Source organism: Elgaria multicarinata, chromosome 9, assembly GCF_023053635.1.
Source record: "Elgaria multicarinata webbii isolate HBS135686 ecotype San Diego chromosome 9, rElgMul1.1.pri, whole genome shotgun sequence".
NCBI lineage: Eukaryota > Metazoa > Chordata > Lepidosauria > Squamata > Anguidae > Elgaria > Elgaria multicarinata.
This window is the reverse complement of record NC_086179.1, coordinates 43,446,106-43,473,554: the sequence shown is the minus strand read 5'-3', so window position 1 is coordinate 43,473,554 and position 27,449 is coordinate 43,446,106. Positions and strand designations below refer to the sequence as shown.

Below are 27,449 nucleotides of genomic sequence, written 5' to 3'. Positions count from 1 at the left end.
ACAATGTGTTTATGGTATCCAAATCAAGTTGATTTCTAGACAGGGGATTATGAAGGCACAAATGGGAATTATGTGGGTTTTGTCATCATGGCCTTTGGCACAATTTTCCAGCCACTTAAGCATTTCAGTAAAAGGGAGTTGCAAATGAGTCATATATCTATGAATTTCATAGTTGTTTTTTCTTTTGTACTCTTGCTAATTCTTTGATGTGAGTACAGAAGAGAGAGGACATCAATATGTGCATTTAGCAAGTAACTCTTTTTGTACTTTGTTACTGAAGTGTGAAGGATAATAACCATCCATATACAATTAGATGCATGTGTCTGAAAAATGCAGGTGAAGCAATTCTATCTTTTCTGAGCTGCCTGCTGCCAAGCTTCTCAAAGACTGTACTTTAGTTACAAGTATACCAAGTAAAAAGTGTTCAAGATTCTCTTTGGGACCAGTTCATATTTCACAAATGTGAGCACATTTAATATCTCAGATTCATTCAAAACCATAATTTGTGCCAATTTCTCCTTCAGTGACATGGAATTTGCATAGAAAGTAGGTTTTGAGGTTATTTTAATCTTTAGCAGATTATGCAGTACATAGAATGCCTTCCCCCACTCCAATAGTTTACACTTCTTCAGAAGTTTTAAATACAACTTGGTGCTTAAGAGATCATTTATTTCTAATTCTGTTTTGACAATAGATTACATGAAGGGTTGCAGTGAGCTGTGAGAATTAAAATTGTTGTAGATTTATATTTTTTCTTTTTGTCTTCAAACGTTGCTCTTTTCTATAACATGTTTCACAGAAATTTGAATGTTGATAACATGGAAAAGGCAAAGAACCAGTAAAATATCCACAGTTCAAGTTGCTTAAACATTCCCATATAAAGAGAACACTTTGATGTCTGCATACAGAGCATATGCTTTTAATACTAGATCAAACGTGTGGTTTGTAAATGCAAGCAGTTACATGCAAAACCAAAAGTGTAGCTATCTTACAGATAGTAAATGTCTTAACCATGTATAATAAGCTTTAAACCGAACTTTACTGACAATATCTCTTTTTGAATGTCAAGGCATGTTTTAAGATAGTCCAAGTGTGCTTCCAAATGGAGGGCTCCTAGCACTAACAGTCAAAAGGCATTGTGGAGCAGCTATTCCGTCTTTTCTTCCTTAATGTTTTTTTTTTTTTCTGGTAAAAAAGAGACAGAAGAAGCAGTGGGAAAACATGAGAGGACTACAAAATGAAATGAGTGAACAGCCTTAAAACTCTATAAATGAGGCAGTGTGATTGCACTATAAAGACTCATCTGGAAGTACCCTGGTCTATTCTTGACAAAGTAGCATACAATTAAAAAATAGTTAATTATATAGTTAAAATAGTACTTCAAAAAGAGGTTAATGTTAGCTGCAGTCTGGAGAAGACTTAGGCAAAAAGTTTTTCCTTGATTTTAGCTAATGACCCTTGGGAATAGAATTGTCTAGCTTTCCAACTTTGAAAAATAAAGCTAATCAGTACAGTGCAATTGAGTGCTAAAGGAAGCAGAAGGCACTTCCATTTGTACAGTGGGGACGCCCAATTTACATCAATTCACCCTACCCACTATTGCCCCTCATTACATCCTACACTGATCCAGAGGGGAGCGGAAGTGAACAATGAGTGGATCTTGCAACATCAGTATATTGGAGTGGCTAGAGTGGGACTAGAAATGGGGAGGCCCAAGTTCATATCAGCCATGAAGTTCACTGGCTGACCTTAAACTAACATATCTCAAAAGGTCATTATGAAGGCATGCTGTATGCTTCCCTCAAGGGCTTGGAAGGAAGGGCAATATAGAAATGTAATATAATAAAACAAGCAGATTTTCTTCTTTTTTTTAGAACACAGTCATCTTACAATTTCAGTGAAAAGTCTTCTAACCATTAAGTTTCATAATAAGAATTTTATCCCAAGAATAAAATTGTGCGCACTAAAAGATAGAGTTACCAGGAGCAAACTAGAAATGAACAAAAGTCTAGTTTAAACTTGCTACATTTATGTATAGTGCAGAAGGAAAATTCCTAGCTAGAAGTTTTACAAATACATCATTACCTGGATCCATTACAGCATTCCTTACATATCTAGTGTACATTTAAAATCAAGGTTGTGTAAAGGCAACCCTTAGCTCTCTCAGCATCAGGTGCTCAAAACACTGAGGGACATGAACAGAAATAATCATAATATTACTGGAGTATTTAAAAATGATTTATAGAAAGAAATAACTGCACAATTATTTTTGAATGGAGCATCTTTAATGTTGCAATAATATTCTTCTGACCTTGTCAAAGCTCAAGATATATAGATAGAAATTGGACAACCCAGATTTAGAACTACTATAAGAAGCTTTTGCCACCAAGAATCAGCCACCATCTCCTGAAAATCTTCTGCTGCTTGTTCTGAAGGCTTTTGGGAAATGATTTTCAAGTAGAAAAATAATGTTTGTTTGCCTGGTTTTTAATGAAAGGCAAGCCCAACTCTGATCTAACTGTAGCTAACAGTGTCGATGCATCAACAAATCAAATAAACAGAAAAACTCCTCTTAGTTTGGCTTGAAGCCAAAGGATTTTACAGAGATGTTTAGACACTTGGTATCATAGGTGAATGGTGGTGAAATAGGAGTTTATCAGTCTGGGCAAGATTTGTGCTGGTGTTGCATTCTGTCTATGATGTAGTGTCTTCTTGAGTATTATACTTAATCTTTTTTTTAACTCCTTAGATGAAATGTGAAGCACCAAAACTTTCTATTTAAAAAACTTAAGCAGTTTTTGTTCAGATGTCAAAATGACCTTGCCAGGATTATTCATGTCATGTATAGACTGAACTCTTGCAATGCACTTCGTGTGGGGCAACCCCTTTACATGTACTCAAAAGCATAACTGGTTCAAAATGCATGCAATGAATTATTGACCAGGGCAGAGAACACATGAGACCAACTCTAAAATGGCTCCCCTTGCTCCCATTTGGTTTCCAGGCTCATTCACGGTTCTAATGTTAACCTGAAAGCTCTAAACCATCTGGCTTTAGAATACCTAAAGGACTGCCTAGTCTCATTGAGTCAACCCATGGTTTAAGATCTTCCATGGGTCCCTGAAATTCTCACCACTTAAAATATGCAAGGTGGGGGCCTACATGGAACATGACTTTTTCAGCAGCACGACCACCAAGACTTTGGAACTCTTTTCAAAGTTAATTTGAGGGAAGTTTGTTCTGCCTCTTTTCTATTGGCTTTTCACTTTCAAGGATGGTTTTACTTCAGATAATTTGTGGGGATCTCTGACGTTAATCATTCTCCTGGCTATTTTATTGAAGTATTTGGCTATTAAGTTGTTCCTGTTTTTTGGATTTGGTTCTCTTTTATTTATTGTTCAGTCATTTGTTTATTTTATGTCATCTTTTTAACAACACTTACGTTTATCACCTTATGGAGCCAAGGCCCAAAAGGCAGGATATAAATATTTTAAATAACTAAATAGGCAAGCTACAAGAAAAGCCAGTGATTGCTAGACAGCATGAATGAAGAGTGCTTATCATGTGGCTCTTGTGTCCATCACTGGTAGAATTATTTATTACTTTGAAGTTTTATACCTCACATTTAATCAAATTATTATCATAGTGGCTTAAAAGCAACAGGAAATATAATGCCCCCCTCCCAAATAAACATTAGCAGAATATGCTTCCCTTCAATTCTGTAGACCTAGGGCATTGGTAATTGGAGCTGAGTGTACTTCCTGGCAGGCAGGGGAGAAAGCAAACTCCTTATATCTGCTCCTCCTCTGGCAGATAGATGGGGCCAGGTCAATCTCCCCCTTACTGTGTGATGTTCTTCCTGGAGCAGAGGATACAATCTCCTTTGGCCCCTAGCCAGCAACAGAGGCCAAAGTGTGTCTCTTTTCTCATTGTAGGACATAGATGCATTGCTCTTCAAAATGTGTTTGCACTCAGAAGTGTATCTGATGGGGGTAAATCAAATATTGACCTGTTCCTAATTTTGATGGCCATGTGCCTAAAGGAACTGTGATGGGTAACAGTCATTTGTACAGAATATAGAAGGCCACAATAAATCTGTAGCTGCCAATCATATTTCTGCTAGCCTTTTCACACTGAAGAAACCATTACTTTTTAAAGACTAAGGAATTGGGAACTGCAGATTTTATAGGATTGTGAAGAAGCATATATCAGTAACAAACAGAAAAGCCATATATAAATGTTATCTGTAAATGCAAAAGTAGTCCTAAATGTCATGATACTTATTTTAATTTATGTAAAATGTGTTATATTTCTACCAGCTTCAAGGTAAAAAACAAAACAACCCGTATTGGATTTTATCCTATACTACTAACGTAATGACTGGGCTCTTCCTCAACATCCTTTATTTACAGAATAATGAAATGTATCATTAATATTTCAATATGTATAAGGGGATATTCCATGAAATTTGGAAAAATAAAACAATATTAATGTGTTATATTGTATTTTTATTATTCTTTAGGACATCTGTACAGTTGTATCACATTTTACTTTTCAAGTTTGCTTGACAGGGTCAGTGCTGCTTGCCCATTTAATAAAGCTGGACAGCATCCTTGTCAGCATCTCATTGGTCTTCGGAAAGCTGTGTACCGATCAGTGAGAGCCAACTTCAGAACTTCAAGACTTGCTACTTTGTATATGCTGAAACAATATCCTTTTTTAAACCTTTTCACCTAGAAAATTGATGTGGTGTTATAATGAGAAATGAAAGATTGCTGGACTGGTTTTTATGTTAACATTTTTAAGTTATGAAAATTTATAGTTTGGGGTTTGCTGTGTAAAAAGATGCCATAGTTTGGGTTTCCTTATTACATTTTTCCAACGAGCTGAGAGTGCAGCATACACGGCCTCCCCTTTACAACAATCCACTGAGAGAGGTTAGCTGACTGACCCAAGATCACTCAGTGAACTTCATTGCAAAGTGGGGATTTGAACTTGGGTTTCTCTTGTCTCAGTCCATCACTGAGGACTAGTCACTACACTCACGCTATTGCAACCACTGGCAGCTGGAAGTCCGAGAATTTGTTTCTACCCATGAATCCTGTGTTCAACATCCATCTCATCTTTCACATTTCCTTTTAACTTTTCTTCTATCTTGCTCTTTCCCCAATCACTCTCTATTATCAGCTAGCATACCATGTAATCTCATCCATGTTTATTCAAAAGAAAATCCCATTATTTTCAACTGGGCTTACATCCTGGACCCAACCTACACAGATGATTTAGTGCAGAGGGAGAGCACATCAGGGTCATTCACAACAGATGTTGCTGTTACCACTCTGAAGCAACCCTGCAGCTTCCCTCTGGAAAAGGCACATTTTCTCCTTTCTAAGGAGTAAAAATATTTTAATGAAGTACAGTGCCCCCTTTGACTCAGTTTGAATATCTATCAACTTTATATTATACAGGATATCTAGCAGACTATATAAAGGTATACGGCCAAAATATTTGCCCCTTTGCTGTGTAAAATGAGCACCCAGCTCTTTTCTTAATAGGCCACAAAAGACAGTTATGCTTGTTTTATTCTTTTAATTGATTATTCTGAAAAGGGCAGTTAAATTTTACCACTTTAGCTGTGCTGCAACATTATATCACTTTAGCTCTGCTACAACATTATATTTAGGTAGTTAAATATAAAATTCAGGTCTCTCAACAGGCCTTATGTAATTATAGGAAGGGAACCTAGAAACAGCAAGTGAAAATTTAAAATGTAAATGGAGAAAAGAATGTGGTTTCAATGAAAGAGGTCATTTTGTACTTTGGAATGCTAGAGGAATCTTTTTCATAGAGCCAAACAAAATCCCTCAAATTAAATTTCATTTATTTCAAATGAAACTTCATATTTTGTTCTATAATTATTAAATAGTCAAAGCCACTGACAAATGTAAGCCAAACTGAGAAGATTCTATATTTTAAAATTTTATTTTTTAAAAAAGTTTACCCTTTCCCCCCAAAAGTACTCAACGTAGCTTACAAAAATCAAACATCAAACAGTATATAAACTGAAACAACAATCATAGTAAAGCAGCATTTGACATAACAAGCTAAAAACTTTATGAATCACAAAGGACCAAAGAACATTATAGACCAGAATTTAATTTAGATTCAGAATTTTAATTTAGACCTCGCTTATTGGCATTTTCTATTTATCAGGGAGAGAGAACCCTGATGCTTTGCTAAAATTCTTAAACCTGAATGGTAGTGCAATCGTATACATGTCTGCTGCATCCTGAGTCATCTTTTCAGTCCTCAGTAGATTCTTAACTTAGTTTAATGACTATAATTATTACGTAGTGTGTTTATGGTTTTCATAAAGCTCATCATGCTAATGTTTTATATGTTCTTTATTGTGTATTTTAATATGGGAGCAAATTATTACATTCAATAAAGTTTATTAATGCTTAAAGACAACTGCTGATAGTTTCAGTTTTGTTGGTAAAAAAGTTTTTTATGATGTATTAGTAAAAAGAAAAGAAAAAAGCTATCTGTTTCTAAAGTAGAACAAAACCAGCCATCAAATCAGATGACGTTTTTTGGAAAACAAATGATGTCTCTCCCTGCCATCCTGAGTTTCTTCTGCAACATTATTTATTTATTTATTTATTTCATTTTCTGTACTGCCCAATAGCCAAAGCTCTCTGGGTGGTTTACTTGTTTAAACTAAAAAAAGAGTAATTTATTCTCTGTGAATAAGTTACACTTTCTAGACTCTTCAACATGTTAGAAAGGTAGCTGCTGGCTTTTTTGCATCCAGTTGTCCATGTTGTATGTACTACAAAAACTTCTTTAACTGCCTTAACACTAACTAAACTTACCCTTTGAATTCTGAGAGCGACAATGTAACAAACTACATCTGTGTGGTGCCTTTTAAGGAACTAGGTCTAGGACTAAGTGAAGAGCAGGTGTCGGAAGAAGCAGCACACAATTTCACAGATGGCTTCAGCCTGCCTGCTCTAAAGGTAATCCAGCTTTCAGACTCATTTCTCTGGCTTGTCATAATTAACCTATGTCCCATTCATTTCAATGGGTCTACTCTTAGTAAGACTAACATTGGATTCAACCTCATAGACCTTAGGATTGTCAGTCTATTTTGTTACTACTTTCAGTTAGTAGCAATTGAATAAAACTAAATTACCTGAATTATTTTAATTTAAAAAACAAATCCAAAGCTCACTCAGTTCTCTAGAACATTTTAAGCTAACTCTACTGTTCTTTGTGTTAGATTCAAGTGTTACCTTTGAAAACAGATCTTGCATGGTTTAATTGTGGACTGTTGAAAGCTTTAATTTTCATAATAAATTGGTGCAGCAACAGAAGATTGTTTTCCCCATCTTTTTGGTACTTCTTTCTCAAAATGGCTCAGAGTGTATATTACATTAACAGATTAAACATTTGTAATTGACATATGTGAGTTTATCTCATTTTTGGTATTTTATGATACAACTATTATACATCAGTGAGATGGATCCCTGTCCTCACAGATAAAGGTGTAATTATAAATAGTTGTTACGGAAATATCGTATTTCTTCAATTCTAAGACACACTTTTCCCCCCATATAAACATCTCTAAAAACGGGGTGCGTCTTAGAATCGCGGGGTGCGTCTTAGAATCGCGGGTGTGTCTTAGGTTTTTTTTCTGTTGGTGGTACTGAAATTAGTGTACGTCTTACACTAATTACACTTACAATCATGGCGCCTTACTATCGAAGAAATACGGTAGTCAACCCAATCTATACCATGCTTAATCCAGAATGATTGATGTAGTTTAGATTATTTATTTAAAATATTTTGAGATCCCATCATGCAGAGTAGTGTAGTTGATATTTTTTGTTGACTTACTTACAACAGGTTGTATGAGAAAGCAGGAAAAATGAAATATAGTTGATTCCTTTTATAATAATGAAGATTACAGTGAAACTTCTGTGTTCTTAGGTTTTATTTCAACTTTGGGTTGGGCAAAGTTCTGAATTCTTCAGGCGGCTAATTCTTCTGCTGTCTCCCTCCAATGCATCTCTCAAGAACCTGATTACGCCAGAACGTTTGCCTCTTTATATCTTTTCTGATGTGACTCAAGGCCTGCCTCACGCTCATGCTGCCTGCTTAGAAGAACTTAAACGAAGCTATGAGTTTTATCGGTACTTTGAAACACATCATCAATCTAGTTTAGAACGTTCAGTCAAAACTGAACAGAAAACAGGACAGCTAAACCGTCTTCATACAGCAGTGCGCAGTTTGCAACTCCATCTAAAGGCCTTATTGAATGAGTAAGTTATTCTCTGGGAATTAATTTCTCACTAGTTTAATTCTAGTTCTAATTGTTGATTTAAATAAAACTTGGAAATGTAATGTTGCAACTATTAAGTGTCGATAAATTTATGGAGGCAGATTACTGCAGTAACTCTTTTCTCTTGTTACTCTGGTTCTTATTTAATCAAACTAATTTAAGAAGGGAAATAGTTTTTCTTGTGCAAGTTTTTTTGGGGGGTTTTTTGCGTTAGCTGTGCAACAACTGTAGATGTAATATAGTACATTAAAAATAAATCTGAGCATTTGTTACACAGTCAGTATTTGTAGCTGGCTGTGTGAGAACTGCAGAGAGGTAAGGTTGAGTAGAGAACATGAAAAATTAGGGAATCAGAATCCAATAGTTTTTATGTGAGCTGAAGCGTATCCATTTTAATAGATTTGTTTTCATGAAAATCATTAGGCATAAGTATACTGTATTGGATTGTGGCCTATGAACGTGTATTTAATTTCATAATTCACTGAATTATTTTATTGAGATTGCTTAGGAAAATCAATATTTTACCTTTAAAGAAAATGTGTGCAATGAGTTTTTAATGAAAGAAATTGGTTTGGATCTTGCCAGTCTGTGTACCTGTTTTTTATTCTGTTTTTGTAGTAGAAAAGCTCAAGGTTTCAGTTTTTGTGAACCACTGAGAGAACTATGGCTATGGGGCAGTAGAGAAATGTGATAATTAAATAACAAAGGCCAGACATAGCATTGTGTTCTTAAACCACTTTTTCCCTGCTGAGATGTGTCACCAGTATGCCTCATATTAACTCTTCTTCAGAAGCAATGTTCAAAGCAGAAACATACCAGTCTCCTACCCAACTTTACTTGATGAATTAGAGTGCATACGTGTCTACTCAAAAGTTAATTCTCATTGGGCTTCTTCAGTTGCTCACAATGGGGAAAGAAGCCAAATTGGTTATCCCCTGATATGTATTATGTACACTGCTGTCATTTGCATAACTCCCTGCTGGTGTGTTGTCCAACCCACCAGCAGGGAATTGTAAATGCTGGTTTTGTGTGCTGATGGACAGGGGTGGGAGGAGAAGCTACGATGGCATCTTTCTCCATTGCAATCATCTGAACCCAGTCATTGAGTTTAATGGGACATTTCCAGGTAAGTGTATATAGGATTGCAGCCTTAGAGGGTTATTTTTTTGTTGAACATATAAATATATGAAGCTGATTTACAATGAGTTAGGCAATTGGTAAGGTCTAGCTTAGATTATCTGTAACTCTTTAAGGATCCAGGCAGGAGTCTTTCTGGCCCTGCTCCCTGAGATCTTTTTAGATGGGTATGCAGGGAATTGAATCTCTGGCCTGCATGCAAAGCATATACACCACCACTGATCTCTCGCCCTTCCCTATAAGGGGAATTGCTGTTGCTACTGCTGCTGCTAAGTATTCATGAATGAATTTATTTCCAGCCTTGCATTTTGGAGGTGGAGTGGAACTGCTGTTCAGACTCAGATTATTTGTCTGAAAATACTTTCACCTTTTAGACCTTGTCCAAATGCTTCTGGCATATTAACATCTTACATAGTACAAGAGATGGGTTCTACTCACTTCACAAGACAGAATAAGTTGATTTGATTTGGGTGTCATGCGAAACCATTGCACTTTCCATCATTTATCATGAAGGGAAGCACATCTCAGGATCACACAGTTTACTTCTCCCGTCTCCTCCACTGCAACTGCACAGTTGGAAGGTTTTGCTTCCGTTTTTGATTAACAGCTTGTTTCCTCCAAGTGTGACAAATTGTGGTTAATCAAACCATGGGTTATGAAGCCTGCTTGTTTCAACAAACCACCATTAAGCTCTAATTAGTACCTGTGAAAAGTCAGGCTGGCATCCATGGGTTGGCATCATTGGGCACTTGCCAAGGAAAACACCCCAGTAAGGGCCTACTGCCAACCCGAACCCTGATGCTGTTCCTTTTTATTATTGCCATCTCTTCACCTGTCCCCTCTAGGCAAACAAGCAGTGGCATGAGAAAACACAAGGAGAAGCCTCTATCTTAACTTCTCCCTCTGCATGGCTGTAGTTTGGACTCAAAGGGAGAGAACAAGCAAATAGGCAGTGGCCATAGGAGTGGGGTGGCGGTGGGCCCACTGCCTGGCCCCAAAACCCTGGAGCCAGCACCAGTCCAGTTTGTAAGCTTACAAATGCACTTGAATAATTATCCAGATACTTTAAGGGCTATTAGAAAATAGGGCATATGTTACCCATGTTCATTAAGAATAGGACAAGAAGCAATTAGTTCAAGTTATATTAAAAATGGGGGGAAACAAACAGGTTTACAAAAATGTTTGATTCAGATGCTAATGAGATACTTGTTTGAGGTTTTTTCCTCCCCTTTTCTTTAGAGTAATAATTCTTGAGGATGAACTTGAGAAGTTTATTTGTTCCAAGGAAAGTCAAGAACTAACTTCAGAAGCCTACCAAGTTGTAGAAAAAAAACTGGAATTGATTCAGCCTCATATGCAAGCTAGCAACAGCTGCTGGGAAGAGGCGATTTCTCAGATGGAAAAAATGGTTAAAAGAAAACCAGATAAAAAGGGTATGTTTTCTTCACAATTCATAAAGCATGTAACAAGGATTTCAGAAATGTGTGCAAAGTTGGGGAGGAGGCAAAACAGTAAAGCAACCCTGTGTGTGAACCCAGATTCTTGTAGGACCCGGGTACCTCTTACTTTGTTGTCAGCTGACACCATGATGCAATTGAAAAGTTGGGTTCCCACTTATATGACGGCATTCTTTGATACATGGATTTTTTCAGCATGGTCAGATATTGTCAAATAATAGGCAGTCAGCTGCCCTGCTTAGGTGTTTGCTATGATAATTGGATTACAACCTAATCAGCAAGGTCATGGTGAAAGTATTTATACACTTTTAATTGATTTCAGTTGAATTGTGTATGTATTTTAATCAGTTCATTTTGGACTGTAGTGCCAGAACATGTCTGATGTAGATATTAACTTGAATGATATTTCATTACCTTCAAAAGAGAACATATAATATTTCAGTTGTGAGAAATATACTGGATTCTTACCTAAAAGCTGTGCTTTCTCAATCCAGCACTTGCTATTACTCCTTCAATAATATGTTTGTTCAGTTCAGACAATCATATCTCATCTTATTAAGCCAAGATATGCATGAGCTTTTTTATTGTCCGCAGGACCCCTTCACTCAAGTCACAATTAAATCTGTATTAATCATACTTTCCTGTTTTGTGAAACTGGGGAATTATAGTTATCAGCTTTAGAACAAGTCAGGATATTAAACCAACTTCAACTGTGGTGGATTGGGAAGCCTAATTAGTGGGTCCTAATCCTGAGTATTTTGAAAATCAGGGACAAAAATAAGGGGAGGTCAGCAACATTTTGATCTTAAACAAAATGTGATTAGTGGGTCTCCTTAGAAAAATATTTAATATTTGGAGACCATATTTTCTCCGTTCCTTATCTTCTTGCCTCTAGGTAAATCAGAACCATCATGTGAGAACAAGCATTGTACCACGATACCTTTACTACAGCCAGCTGTGCACATAGAGGATAAAGACCCAATCCCTGAAGAACAGGTAAAAATATTATAGACCTTTGAAATGATCATGTATGTTGTGAAAACTCTTTCCCGTCCATTCAACAGATATTCTTATACAACAATAGAGTAACTTACAGTTGGAATTGTGGAATAAGCAATTATCAATAGATGCTATAGTACTCTAATTATACCACATGGTGGAGCTCCTACTATAGCTTAAAAACATTTTAAATCTACACTACTACAAAATATGCTTAACTTGAGCTGCCATCTTTATATATTTACCTGGCAAAAGTCTCATTGAACTCAGTGGGGCTTACTTTTGAGAAGACATGTATAGAATTGCACTCTTGATCATATCTAGAGCTAGAAGCAAAAACTTCTATATTTAAAACAATAACACTACTAGAAACATTTGAAGATTAATGATATGTTACATTGTTTAAAACTAATGCAACTAAACACCTTGGCTTTATTGGCATAATCTATCGTTCTTGAAAGAACTATTTGAATTATGCCCCCCAACCCATTTCTTCACAGCAAGAAATGAAGTGCTGAGGAATGAGGCGCTTTGAGAAATTGTCCTAGAAGGATTCTAGCATAGAAAACTATGCTAGATCATGTCAGCCAGAATATTAAGGGAAAGAAACTCTCAATGAGCAGAGGGCTGAAGAAACACAGTCCCAAGGGGCTATACCATATGCTTTTATTAAATATGTAGATGGATTCTCAGTGGATAATTGAAGGGTATTTTGAAAGGATTATCTTTTTCAAACTTTCCAGTGTCAGCTTGTTTATCAACAATGTCAACATGGGGTCTTATAGGCAAGTGATAGTTATTCAGTACTCTTATCATGGCAATAGATAAGACTCTTTCCGTAAGAGCGTTTAATCCAACAGACCAAAATGAGATAAAAGGAATGCTGGGTATTTTGTTCACCTTAGATGTAAGCCTTGAGTGAGCATAATTTTAAATTTACAAAGTATTGAAGAAAGTGAGATACTGTTCCAGTAGAATCTTTGAAAATTTAACTTGGCCCAGCGATTTCTGTTGACTGCATTTGCATTTCTGCATTGTATAAATCAACAGATTGAAATATCAAGTGGAGTTATTTCAGAATTTCCGTTTGGTGTTTTAACTACACTTGGAATCCACATCTTCCAATGTAAATCAATGGAGATCAGGAATACAAGTGTCTTGTAGGATTTGGGTAATGTGTAGATCAAACCAGATGTTTATTGACTTTTTCCTCAGGAACTTGAAGCATATGTTGATGATACAGATATAAACAACGAGTATAAGAGAGATGACTTTTATTACTTTTCCCTGGAAGACAGAGAGAGACAAAAACGTGAAAGAGAGGAATCCAAGAGAGTGCTGCAAGAACTAAAATCTGTGTTGGGATTTAAAGCTTCAGAGGCAGAGAGGCAAAAGTGGAAGCAACTGCTATTTAGTGATCAAGGTAAGCATTATTTGTGGTTAATTTCAGAATATTTATATGCAACTACCTGATAGAAATTTCATTTTACATGATTAGGATTAATGCCTTGGAACTTCTGTAGTCCTGATTTGCTATACCACACTAATGCTGCTTGTCAGCAGTCCTTCTCTTTCCATGGTAGGAGATTGCATTTTTGCCCCTCTTGTTAGAAGGAAAGTATTTTAGGCTCCTAACAGCCAGGTGCAGGTGGTAGGGATTGCAGAGGGGATATTTTCTTCCATTGGGTAAACTTTTGCTCTTTATTCCATTGTAACAATACAATGTCTGCACAGAACATGAAGTGAGGACAGGTTTGGTGCAACCAAACCGACTATCATGTTCCATTCTTCCAGAATTTCTCATCTAGACCCTCACAATTGTATTTTATCGTTTATTGTTGTTCCCTGCCTCGATCAGAATGGAGAAGTGGGCAAGAAATAAATTATTATTATTATTATTATTATTATTATTATTATTATTATTATTATTATTATTATTCAAGAATACCAATAATATTGTTCCCTTGAGGGATGCTTTCTAGATTCACAAAGTGTGTGTGTGTACAGTTTGATGTTAATACATCATATTACATATCAAATTTGCTTGAAACTAGATACGATACACTTGGGCAGATTTACTTTCTATGTAGATGGGGGCGAGGATAAGGATTAACAACATGTGTTGATAATACTTTCTCCAGCAATCATATGGATGGGATTGGCTGGGAAAGGATAATAGATTTTCCTGCAGAGTTATGTTTTAACATGGTTTTCTCATATTAGCCACTCTGATTAAGTTACCTGGCACAACTTCAAGTGCCAAACCAGGGACTAGCAGGATCACAATCCAAAACAGACCTGGTTTGTACAATAACTTTCGCCACTGTAGCTTATTAGTCACGATGGGTTGCAGTGCCCATGGGTGCCAAGCTGCAAGCTCCCAATGCTGAAGGTTCTTGTGTCTTCTGAAACTTGTGAGGGTTGCTTGTTGAGGGTGGTTAACAAATCACCCCACAACCCTACAACCGGCTATGGTTTACAACCACTACTACAAGCCACCCTCACCAGGTTGAGACAAAGGAAGCTGCACTCAGTAAGAGTAATTATGCAAATAAGCCAGCATGGAACCAGCACATGCAGGGTGGTTAACAAGCCACTGTGGCTTTATTAACCTCCCTGTGGCTGTGCAAACCAGGCCATTAACACAAGAAAACTGCCCTAATTGACATCTTTGCTAGTGTGTGGGCAGCTGCTCACTGGAAGCTGCTTAATACGTTATACAACCCAGGTCTTGATGTCTGCCTTCATCAATTTTAGGATTCAGGATTCATGAGTCTCTTACTAAAACTGATATTTCTATATAAAGATGAGCAGCATAGCTGAAATCCATTAAACCTTTCCTATTGTCTCTTTCTATTCTTCCTCCCTCTAACTTACCCCCAAATTAAAGGAATAATGAATGACTTGCAAAATGATTATTTTTATTTATTTTCAGCATTTTTATCCCCTTTTCACCCCAAAAAGGTTCCGAGAGCAGATTTCATAGTTTAATAATAAGACATGTAAACCAAGAGATGACATGCTAAGCATGGTTTGCACTATGGTTCTTGTGCCAGTTGTACATGTTTTGTAGGGTTCCCTCTACTCCCACCTCCCCTGAGAACCAATGGATATTTTTTTTCAAACGGTGGCGTGAGAGCAGAATCAACATTCCAATTCATGATTTGTCCATTCTGATGCCGTTCCAAACCACAATTTGCAAATCGGTATCAAACTATGGTTTCAGGTTGTGGCATGCCAAACCATTGATTTCCATCTTCGACAGTGGAAATATATTTTATCTTGTACTTTGTAAATTAATATTTTTCCTCTAAGACATTATATGCCTATTACCTGTAGCGGATCAGACAATTGTTATGTAACAGAACATAGCTCAAAGGTATGGACAATGTAACACTGCTCTCATTTTCATTACATATGTTATCACTACTATTCCATTAGAGTGAGTGAGTGAGTGAGTGAGTGAGTGTGTGTGTGTGTTCATGTTTCAGAGGATACATGGTATAGCAGCTGTTACTTAATGTGTCCAGCTTAATGTGTATAGAAAATACAAATGTCATATTATTGCACTGAGCATCACACATCTTTTGAAAGTTAAAGTAACTTTATCATGCAGTTATTTTAAATAGTAAAATAATTTTCCTCCTCTTAAGCTGCAGTGAAGCCCTTGCCTACTGCAGAGCCAGAGGAACCCATAAACATTTTGGGATTGCCTAAGAATTCAGACTCAAGCATACAGGATTGTAGCAGAAATGATAACTTGGAAGAGACGACATCTGACCCAAAAACTGATGATGAAAAAGGGAGGACGGAGTACTTATCTGATGGACCTGGTGTAAGTAAAAATGACATTGCTGCTGATGGTGACTCAGCAGAAGTAGAAAAAAGAACATGTTACCAGTGCAACGGAGAAGGCGAAGAATCTGAGTTTGCTGGTGTAGATAAAATGAATGTGTTGCAGCCACCTGAGAGAGATGTGTTACAGTCCTCCATCAAACAAAGGCTGGCTGAGCTCCATATATCAACAGATTTCCATTTCACGTCAGGTCTGGCAGCACAGGTTGCTGCCAGGTCACTCACATTTACAACCATGCAAGAGCAAACATTTGGAGATGAGGAGGAACAGGAGGAGAAGAATGAAGACTTTTTTGAAAAACACAAAGAATTAAATGACTGTGACAATGAAAGATTATAGATCATCTAAATTTTGCCTTGCTTGTTTGAACAGCTCAGAAGGCTAGAGAGGATAACAAAATTTTGGACAGCAAAGATGAGATTTTAAAATTACGTTATCAGTTGGGTGTTACTAGTCTTTTGATATATACACACGTGCAAGTATAAACCAGGCTCAAGGTATATAGTATGGTTCTTTACAGGTACCACAGATTACTGTGACATTTGTTTTAATATTTTATTTTTATTTATTGATATTATAAGGCTTTTTTCCTAACAGGAAAATAAAAATGTCTAATTTGTCATTTCCTAATGCTGATTATAATAGCAACATTAATTGTAAAACTACTTGAAATGGTTCTTTAACAAGAACATAAACAGCACCATTTGGTTCTCCCTATGAGCTTTGTTTACTTTGTTATTTCTGCTTTTTATCACTTAAAAACTGGATTTTTGTTGATCCATTGGTTCATTAGCTCACAGCCTAAGATATTGACTATTTAATTTAAAATGGAAGCCATAGCTGCTATATTCCGGAATGTTAATCTAAACTAATGCAAAATTGCTAGCAGAGAGTTACAAGGCAAAAAAAAAAGTTAACTTCTGGACCGCAGTGAATAATTTGAATATTTAATGTATTTCTAGTAATTTTTCCATCATCCAACTACAACACCACACGCACACACACTTCCAGATAGGAGAAATTAAACAGCTTCTGAACAAATATTCCTTCCAGTGTTCCTTGTGTAGATGAAAACAATTTTACTTCTGCAGTAGGTTAATTGGTGCTTGGTGACATTTGATTTCAGTTCCTATTTTAGTTTTACATTGGGTTGTACACTCTGAAAACACTTTTATCAAAGGTAACTCAGATCCTTGTTCTCTTGTTTCATTTGAATGAAACAAATATATGGCTTGGGTCCAGGTTATCTGAAAGACCATCTTCTCCCTTATGAGCTTGCCTGTGCTTTGAGATCTTTTGGAGAAACCTTTCTTTCAGTCACACCATCTTCACAGGTACACTTGGTGGGAACATGGGAGAGGGCCTTCTCCGTGGCTGCTCCAGTGCTTTGGAACTCTCTTCCCGGGGAAGCTAGACTGGCACCCTCCTTGATGTACTTTCGGAAGCAGGCTAAAACTTGTTTGTTCCAGCAGGCCTTTGGAGAATAATCTGGTCCTCCATCTATGTTAAGGAGTTGTAAAATTGTCATGTATTTTAAACGATTAGGTTTTAATATTGTAATTTTTTTTAAAAAAAAAATTTCCTAGGTTTAAAATGTATATGTTTTAAATTTTGTAAGGCCACCTTGAGGCCCAGTATTGGGCAAAAGGTGGGATACAAATTATTATTATTATTATTATTATTATTATTATTATTATTATTATTATCCTAGTCTATCAATGAGATACATACAGTTGTGTGAAAAAGAAAGTACACTCTCTTGGAATTGTATGATTTTACATATCAGGACATAATAACAATCATCTGTTCCTTAGCAGGTCTAAAAATTAGGTAAATACAAGCACAGATGAACAACAACACATGACATATTACACCGTGTCATGATTTATTTAACAGAAATAAAGCCAAAATGGAGAAGCCACATGTGAAAAAGTAAGTACACCTTGTGATTCAATAACTTGTAGAACCACCTTTAGCAACAATAAGTTGAAGTAATCGTTTTCTGTATGACTTTATCAGTCTCTCACATCGTTGTGGAGGAATTTTGGCCCACTCTTCTTTACAACGTTGCTTCAGTTCATTGAGGTTTGAGGGCATTTGTTTATGCACAGCTCTCTTAAGGTCCTGCCACAGCATTTCAATTGGATTGAGGTCTGGACTTTGACTGGGCCATTGCAACACCTTGATTCTTTTCTTTTCAGCCATTTTGTTGTAGATTTGCTGGTGTGCTTGGGATCATTGTCCTGTTGCATGACCCAATTTCGGCCAAGCTTTAGCTGTCGGACAGATGGCCTCACATTTGACTCTAGAATACTTTGGTATACAGAGGAGTTCATGGTCGACTCAATGACTGCAAGGTTCCCAGGTCGTGTGGCTGCAAAACAAGCCCAAATCACCATCCCTCCACCACCGTGCTTGACAGTTGGTATGAGGTGTTTGTGCGGATATGCTGTGTTTGGTTTTCGCCAAATGTGGCGCTGTGCATTACGGCCAAACTTCTCCACTTTGGTCTCGTCTGTCCAAAGGACATCGTTCTAGAAGTCTTGTGGTTTGTTCAGATACAACTTTGCAAACCTAAGCCATGCTGCCACGTTCTTTTTAGAGAGAAGAGGCTTTCTCCTGGCAACCCTTCCAAACAAACCATACTTGTTCAGTCTTTTTCTAATTGTACTGTCATGAACTTTAACATTTAACATGCTCACTGAGGCCTGTAGAATCTGAGATGTAACTCTTGGGTTTTTTGCAATTTCTCTGAGCATTGCACGGTCTGACCTTGGGGTGATTTTGCTTGGACTTCCTCTCCTGGGAAGATTGGCAACTGTCTTGAATGTTTTCCGCTTTTGAATCATCTTTCTCACTGTAGAATGATGAACTTTAAATTGTTTGGAAATGGCCTTATAACCCTTGATGGGCAGCAGCAATTGCTTCGCTAAGATCATTGCTGATGTCTTTCCTCCTTGGCATTGTGTTAACACACACCTGAATGCTCCAGACCAGCAAACTGAAAAAACTTCGACTTTTATAGAGGTGGTCATACTTGCTGATGGTCAATTAATCACGGACATTGGATTAGCAGCACCTGTCTGCTGTTGTGGTTAGGTTTTTAACCACAGAAGGAAAAGGACTCTAAAGAGTTAAAAAGATGTCCTTGGCCAGATTGTCTCTGCCAGGAGAGGTCCAGTATGAAGCAGATTCTTCCCTGGCCTACGTGCGGTACGAGATGTACAAGATGAAGAGACTATTGGTTAATTGGGCCAAGGAGAAAAGTGTATTTAAGAAGTCCATGTTGTATGGCTACTTACTGCTGGAACTTACTGCTGGAACTTACTGCTGGAACTTACTGCTGGTTCTTACTGCTGGAACTTACTGCTGGAACTTACTGCTGGAACTTACTGCTGATGTTATACTGCTACGTTGTTACTGTTGGTGAAAGGACTGTATATATGACCATTTATTCTGTAAGTAATTTATTTAGTGTCAGTAAAGCTTCTTACTGACCAAAGACCGTGAGTGCTTCTTTTTGTTCCTAAATTCAAGCTGAAACCATTTCCAGACTCTACGCTGCTGCTATTTCGCACTCTGCTATATTTTGGGTAAGCAATTACCCCGATAGGTTATGCGCCCAGAGAAAGTCTGGAAGGCATAATTTTTGGTTGCTGGAAAGCTTGAGAGCAAAGGAACGCTGGAGGGAAAGACGGAGTCTAGCTCAGGCAGTTCATCGAGCTCAGACGGGTCTGTATCCAGTGTGAGTCGCGCTCCAGCCCAGCCGGTGAGGATGGCCCAGGTTCAGATGGCATCCAGTATTCCGGTGGAACGGCTGAATGAGAGAAATTACTTAACGTGGTCATTCAAGATGGAAATGTTTTTGAAGCGGGACAGATGTTGGAACGTCGTGAGTGTCCCGAGGCCGGTTGGTCAGACTGCTCAAGAAGCACAAGTGTGGGAAGAGCAGAATGAAAGGGCCAAAGCAAACATTGTCTTGAGTATGGAGGACTCGCAAATTGTCCATATCAACAGAGATGAGACGGCAAGAGACAGCTGGAATGCGCTGAGACAGATTTATGTGCGTGCGTCGGCAAGCACACGGCTGAGCCTCACCAGAGAGCTGTATCGGTTAAAGTTGGAGGAGGCTGGAAGTTTGGCAAATCATCTCCAACAGGTGAGATCTCTATTTGTCCAGTTGCAGGAGGTCGGAATCGTTTTTACGGAAGAGCATAAGTGCTACCTGATTTTGGGGTCGTTGCCTCAAAGCTGGGACATTCTGACAACCAGTCTGGAAAGTATGAAGACTGATGAACTCACTCTTCATTATTTGACGGGTCGTTTGCTCCAAGAAGAGAAACGGCGTCTTTCCAGGAAGGAGGAAAACTGCCAGGAAAGGGTTAAGCAGTCAGCCCTTGGCAGCAGAGAAAGAATGCAGAGAGATAAGTGTTTCCAAGACAACAGTGTGGAGAGAACCGCAGTTGCAGTAAGAAAGTGTTATTTTTGCAAACAGCCGGGTCATATCAAACGCTTCTGTAAAAAGAGGAAGAAGGGAGTTACACAGGCTGGAGAGGAGAAGGAATGCTCGAATGCATTTGTTTCAGCCACAGTGAGGTGTAACGAGGCCCAAGAGGTTTGGCTGATTGATTCTGCGTCGTCCAGAACAATTTCTAATAATCCAGAGGCATTTCGGAAGTTGGAACCAAGCAAGGTGAAGTCAATCACGCTTGCAGATGGACGAACGTCGAGGGTGGAAGGAATTGGCTGTTGCTACGTTCCATGTCTGCAAAAGGAGTGTGAACAGGTTCTGTATGTTCCAGATTTAGATTTTTGTCTCCTTTCTGTTAGTGCTCTAACGTCTGAAGGATACGTTGTTACGTTTCAGAAGGATGAGTGCCAAGTGATTAAGGATGGACAAAATGTGGCACTGGGACATGTTAAAAATGGACTGTTTTACATGGGTGCAGGTAAAGAAAGGGTGGCACAAACTGGTAACGTGCCAGACCATAAAAATTGTGTTCATGAGTTGCACAGGCGTTTAGGTCATGCAAGTTTTAAAGTGTTAAGTCACATGCCTCAAATGTGTACAGGGTTAAGCTTGCGAAACTGTAAAAATTTCTTGGATTGTTCAATCTGTCATCAGACCAAATCCCGGGTGCAGAACATCTGCAGGAAAAGTGACAGGGTGTCACAAAAGCCTTTTGAATTGGTGTTTATTGACTTGGTAGGGCCATTCACGCCTACACAAGGGGGATCCAGTTACGTGCTTGTAATTCTGGATGATTACACACGCTTTAGTTGGTGTTATTTACTAAAGCGAAAATCAGAAGCTTTTGAAACTTTTAGGGATTGGAAAACTTGGGCGGAAAAGTTTTTTAACAAGCCCATTATTTCTGTGCAGTCGGACCGTGGGGGTGAGTTTGTTTCTGGAAGGTTCTGTGAGTGGTTTAGGAAGACAGGAATCACACACAGGTTAATAGATCCCCAAACTCCTTTTCAAAATGGGTCAATTGAGAGAAGAATTGGAGTACTTCAAATGAAGAAAGATTCTCTAATGGCTGATGCAAACGCTGAGCAAGATTTGTGGGGAGAAGCATTTTTAACCGCAAACTATCTGTGTAATAGAACCTGGAGCAGGGTTACAGGCAGTTCGCCTTACTGTTTACTTTTTGGTTCAAAGCCAGATTTGTCTCACTTGAGAACATGGGGGTCTTGGGCATACGTGCATATCCCAAAGTCCAAAAGGTCTAAAGGTGAAACCAAGTCTGTGAAATTACGTTTTGTGGGTTATTCTGGCATGCAATCCAAATCTTGGCGTTTTTCCCTAAGTCATGGGAAGGTGGTTGTTTCTAGGTCTGCTACTTTTCAGGAAGCAGGTTGGGACAGGATTCAAGGTTCCCAAGTTCTGTTAGAAACTGTGAACAACCAGGAGAAAACAGTAACTCAGAGGTTAACTTCTCAGAGCCCTCACATCTCTGAGAAGAGTGTTTCCACTCCCAAAAGTGGAAGGGAGGAGGGAAATGAAAGGGAGGAAGAAATTGCCAGTGTACCTCGTCGTTCACAAAAAAAAAAACAAAGGAATTCCACCTTTAAAGTATTCAGATGAATTCAGTGTATGTTATGTGAAGTCTGAACCTGAATGTTACAGTGATGTGTTGAAATTGTCTGAACAAGAGCAAGAAAAGTGTTTTCAGGCAGCGAAAACTGAAAGGGGGTTTTTTCAAACACATGTGTCTGTATGCAAAGGGGCAAGCAAAAGAGTACATGATTGTGGAGCTAGTGGTTCGTCTACTGGTGGCAGGGAGTTCCCAAGACCACATTCAAGAAAACTCAGCCCAAAGCTGCAGGAAGGGTTGAAACTGAAGTCTCTGGGAAAAGTTAGGTGTTACCTTGGTGTAGAGGTAGAAAAGTTTCCAAAGGAAATTACCTAAAAAGCCAGAAGCAGAAAGTTTTAAAATTGCTGAAAGTTTGCAAGTTGGAAGATTGCAAAGTAGTTCAACGCCCCAAAGCACAAAGTTTTTCAACAGTGCTTGGAAGAAGAAGAAAAGAAAAGCTTACATATAAATAAGTCTCTGGGAAATGTAACACACAGAGAAATGTACACAATGTTGGGATTGTTGTAAACATGTAAAGTTGATTTCTTACAGGTGAAATGTAATGAAATGTAAATTGTATTTTTTTCTGTAGTTAAAAATGAAAGGGTGTTGTGGTTAGGTTTTTAACCACAGAAGGAAAAGGACTCTAAAGAGTTAAAAAGATGTCCTTGGCCAGATTGTCTCTGCCAGGAGAGGTCCAGTATGAAGCAGATTCTTCCCTGGCCTACGTGCGGTACGAGATGTACAAGATGAAGAGACTATTGGTTAATTGGGCCAAGGAGAAAAGTGTATTTAAGAAGTCCATGTTGTATGGCTACTTACTGCTGGAACTTACTGCTGGAACTTACTGCTGGAACTTACTGCTGGTTCTTACTGCTGGAACTTACTGCTGGAACTTACTGCTGGAACTTACTGCTGATGTTATACTGCTACGTTGTTACTGTTGGTGAAAGGACTGTATATATGACCATTTATTCTGTAAGTAATTTATTTAGTGTCAGTAAAGCTTCTTACTGACCAAAGACCGTGAGTGCTTCTTTTTGTTCCTAAATTCAAGCTGAAACCATTTCCAGACTCTACGCTGCTGCTATTTCGCACTCTGCTATATTTTGGGTAAGCAATTACCCCGATATCTGCTACTTAGCATCTTAATTCCTATGGAAGCAGTAAGGGTGTACTTACTTTTTCTCACATGGCTTCTCCATTTTGGCTTTATTTCTGTTAAATAAATCATGACACAGTGTAATATGTCATGTGTTGTTGTTCATCTGAGGTTGTATTTACCTAATTTTTAGACCTGCTAAGGAACAGATGATTGTTATTATGTCCTGATATGTAAAATCATACAATTCCAAGAGGGTGTACTTTCTTTTTCACACGACTGTATATTTCACTTGAGCACTTCTTCCTCTATAGTTAAAGAGCAATTGCTTCAGCTGACTGTTCCAAGCACTAAAGATGGGGTTGGGGAGCTATTGAGATACCACACCAGGGATGCAGCCTCAATATCTGCAGCATGTGGAATGGCGCTCCTACATTAAGTGTTTTAGCAAGAAATTCATATGGAGCAATAGACAGGTCATTAACAAGATACTATTAACTATAATGGAAATGTTCTAAGATCCTTTTTACGATTTTGTATGGCTTTACACGACACACACTTTCCTTCTTCTCTAAGGGACTTCTTCTTCCCTATTCCATAGATAAAGGAATCTTAATGATAAAATTATATGTGTTTGCTTTGATTTCTAATCTGAAGACAAAGGCTGTTCTAGCTGTTTGTTTCCCAGGCTTATTTGAGGCACATGTAAATGCCTCTCACCTGATGGAATCATGCTTTCCATATCAAATGCTTTACTACTTTTCCTGCTTGAGCTTAGCACAGTATCAAAATGCCATATATTTGAATCCAGTACATCATTCACATTATGTGTATGTACCCTACGGGGGTGTCCCATTAACCCAGTCCATCCCAACCCAAAGAAAAAATGCTTTTTAGATACCAGATCTGAGAAAAGGAGCACATGATACAAGGTAATTACAGGGGAATCAAATTCTTGGCCCTCACGCCTTAGGGGGGCTGCTAGTCAAAATTTCCTGCGAGTCTAACCAGGTACTTGATACCTACCACTTTCCCCCACTCATGTCATTGCTCCAGATGGTACTTCAAAAACAAGATGTATCCAACATTTGATGTGTTGCATTCACCCAAGATGGGCCACCAGTTTGACAGGCCTACACTAATAACATTTGGATGTTCTTCAATGAAGATACAGCTGAACAGTACAAGTAATTGCTATGTATTCAACACTGTTGAATGTTGTCAGAAACCAAAGACAAACATTTTTGCTGAATGATGCTTTCCTGATTTACCAGGCAGAATGAACAGCCACAGCCTAATAGCATAGTCCATATGAATTAGGGACAATACACAATTTAAATTAGAGCTAGCTTATCAATAATAAGGTAAGTCAGCAATTGCCAAATTTTCCCCTAGTATTAAAGTAATAAGTTGAATGGGCTTATGATAAATTATGGTCATCACTGTGTACTTTTAATAAGCCAGTTCCTGTATTCGAAGGACTTGTGCACCATCTACCAGAAGGCTGTTTCCCATGTTAAAAATACTGAGGAAGGGTGGGCTGACTTGAGTGGTACATGAACTTTTTTATGTTTACTAGAATCCCATCTGTGTGAAATTTAGAAAGCATGGCTGCATACTCAAGATCTCGTTAACATTTCAGCGTAACTCATCTGTGTTTAAATAATCTTGATTAGGAGCTTTGATGGATCTGGCAAAGACCAAGTTAGTCTAACATTCTCTGCAAGAAATTGTAACAACCAGCAGGCTCTAGGTTGTCTCCCTGGAATTGGATGATAGACCACTGTCTACCTTCTGCTCACCCTGTTCTAAGGAACTTTGATGTTGTTTCTTGAAGTTATTTATTCCAGCAGTTATTTATTTGGAAGAACTGCTAGTTATGTACTTAAGTTGTCTCCATATGCAAAATCTACATCAGTCTTTAACTTTCTGTATGCATATCTTATAACACATATATGATGTTCATTTCATTCTTACATCACAGTGAACATGAATTAGGTTCTGTTTATCTGAGAAAGTGTTTGAGGAAGTAAAGCATCTGTGAATAAAAATCAAACTTTCCATATGAAATGTTGGGGAAACTGAGGGAAATGTTAATTAGAAGTAGACTACAGTTTTTCATTCAGTTCTCTGGCTTCTTTAAAAGTTTTGGCTGAATTTTGAAGTGTGGGATATAACAGCTAATTTATTGTGATGTCAAAACCTTAGTGTAAATGTCTGACCCATTTAAAGTACTTCCTTTTAATATTTATTCAATTCCAATAACTAGCTTCTGAGAAGAGCAAACATCATTTTAAATAAATCTCTCTTATGCCAAGTTCTACCTACAACAACTCAGTTCTGACATCCCAAAAAAAGACATATCACGTTATTCAGCATCTGCTTTAGACCTCCACCATATTTATTTATTTATTTATTTATTTATTACATTTTTATACCGCCCAATAGCCGAAGCTTTCTGGGCGGTTCACAAAACCATAAACCAGTTACGTTAGGAAGTAGCATCTTCTCCTAGGCATACAAATGTAAAATTCTAGAAATTTTGAAATCATAGAAACAACTTTTTTTCCATTTTCTTTTTCAGAGGAAAAACAAATAGTAATTTGAAGAGAAATTGAAATATATCCAATACTTTTTAAAATCAAATTTAAACTTTACAACTTTAAAAACATAAAATGTTTTATGTATCTCTTAGCATATAAAATTATAACTTATATAATTTCATAGTATAAATGCTTTAATGTTAGTCTAACAATAATTACAACTGTACCTAATGTTAGATATGCATTAACAGCTGCAATCCTAAACATGCTGAACTGGCAATAAGCACTATTGAATCAGTAAGGTTTGCTCTTGAGTAGACATTCTTAGAATTGTACTAAAATTAGATTTTGCCCGTTGGGATATAGAAATAAAATCAAGTCGAAAATTGAAGCCATCAACATGTAAACAAAAGGGAAATTCTATTATGTGGGCTTACTGTAGCAGTACCATGCATAATCCTACTCTTTTAGAAAAGAAAATAACCTATAATTAATTCAGGTGTAGCAATGCATATGGATATTCAGTAAAGAGTGACAATAAAATAAAATTCTTCAATTGTATATAACCAGAATAACTGTAAACAAAATTAGCTATCCTAAACCCATTTTTATTCATATCTCACTTTATCCTAGTAAATAATACCTTAAATACTAGCATGCCTCAAGTTCATAAGTTTTTTCAACTTCCCTCCAAACATCCATTTCCCCCCTCTAATGTGCACCCTAAAGTGGGAAATGCCCCATGGAGCTCCCATACTGCACTTTAAATTCTTGAGTTCAAAAGTCTTGAGAAAATAAAAAATCTTGCAAAATCTTGAAAAAATGCAAATATTAGTGCCATATCCTCTTTTTAAAAGCTCTTGTGCAAAATCTGCAAATCCATTTTGAAGTTGAGAGAATTTTAAAGAATGGCAGGAGGGCTATTGGGGGCATTTTGTGGAGGGAGATTCTCAGTCAATTCAGGTGTGCACTGGTCCTTAAGGATCGTAACCAATTCAGATTGGTAGTAATTCCAACTATGGACACACGGTCATGATGTGCCTGCTCTGCAGGTGTATTATTCTAACCCTGCTCACAAAGGCAAGGTAATAGTACAAAATTGTGTTTAGACACTTTACCCAAAACAACAGGCTCTGAAGAATTTAACTCAGACCTGCATCAGTTTTGGGAGTATTTGCCAGTTCTGACACCAGTAGTCACTACAGAAATACTAAACTCTCCTGAGCAATTTGTTCTAAACCGGCCAATGGTCCTATGATTATCCACTGTCTGATCCCAGGCACTTGGCTGCTCCTGCCCCATGCCTTGAATTTTATTTTGGAAAAGGTAGAACAAGGGGTAAGTCCCCCAAAGCAAAGTTTGGTTCTGCTAGACATTTCTTGTTTTGAATTGCTCCTCCATAATGCCTGTGCTTGGAACCATCTTGAAAAGAAAGGATATCAAAACTTGAAGGTGCTCATGGTGTCCGATAACAAGCACGAACTACCTGCCAGTGGAAATAGTATTTTGAACACTTTTCTAACTGCTCAAAGCACTTCACTCACAATATCTTCTGAAATGCTTGCTTGCGTTTGTTCAGGGTAACTGGAATATGAAAGCAAAGACCACAATGAAAGTACTGCAGTTCTAACAGAAATCAAGATGGGCTAAAGCATCAATTATGTGAAACTTTAAAATACATTGACTACTGTCTTTTTAAAATGTAATTCTAGGTTATTGCAGAACAGTGGAATTTTGATTCCCCCCCACACACACCCTAGACTTAATTACAAGCTCAGTATGAAGTTTGCATTACATACCCATTACTTGACTAGGTACTTTACATTAAACCTTGAAATTGAATCTGTAGATGGGTTTGCTGTATTGGCTGAAATAGACAGGTCAAGTCAGATCAGTTATTTTAATATGGATTCCTGGCTATTAAAATAAAAAGT

At 37.6% G+C, this 27,449-nt stretch overlaps 3 protein-coding genes across 6 annotated transcripts in view; 2 read left to right on the top strand and 1 right to left on the bottom strand.

Annotated features, from left to right (window-relative positions):
* The window catches only part of VEZT (vezatin, adherens junctions transmembrane protein), a 40,238-nt gene extending 23,238 nt beyond the window's left edge, over positions 1–17,000 (top strand). For 2 of the 4 annotated variants that reach the window (XM_063133764.1, XM_063133762.1), the window contains 7 exons: positions 4,572–4,709; positions 6,872–7,019; positions 7,993–8,324; positions 10,721–10,914; positions 11,834–11,934; positions 13,153–13,360; positions 15,591–17,000. In XM_063133764.1, the coding sequence (XP_062989834.1) occupies positions 4,572–4,709; positions 6,872–7,019; positions 7,993–8,324; positions 10,721–10,914; positions 11,834–11,934; positions 13,153–13,360; positions 15,591–16,132 (1,663 nt within the window). In that variant the 3' untranslated portion in view covers positions 16,133–17,000. Of the gene's footprint in view, positions 1–4,559; positions 4,710–6,871; positions 7,020–7,992; positions 8,325–10,720; positions 10,915–11,833; positions 11,935–13,152; positions 13,361–15,590 lie in introns of all 4 variants that reach the window. The other 2 variants (XM_063133763.1, XM_063133761.1) reach the window with 1 other exon arrangement.
* ELK3 (ETS transcription factor ELK3) overlaps positions 1–27,449 on the top strand; it is a 409,974-nt gene that overhangs the window by 17,267 nt on the left and 365,258 nt on the right. The gene's annotated exons all lie outside the window — the stretch shown is intronic.
* The window catches only part of LOC134403509 (uncharacterized), a 28,397-nt gene continuing 26,776 nt past the window's right edge, over positions 25,829–27,449 (bottom strand). The window contains exon 11 of the mRNA XM_063133753.1: positions 25,829–27,099. The gene's annotated coding sequence lies outside the window, so the exon portion shown is untranslated. The remainder of the gene's footprint in view (positions 27,100–27,449) is intronic.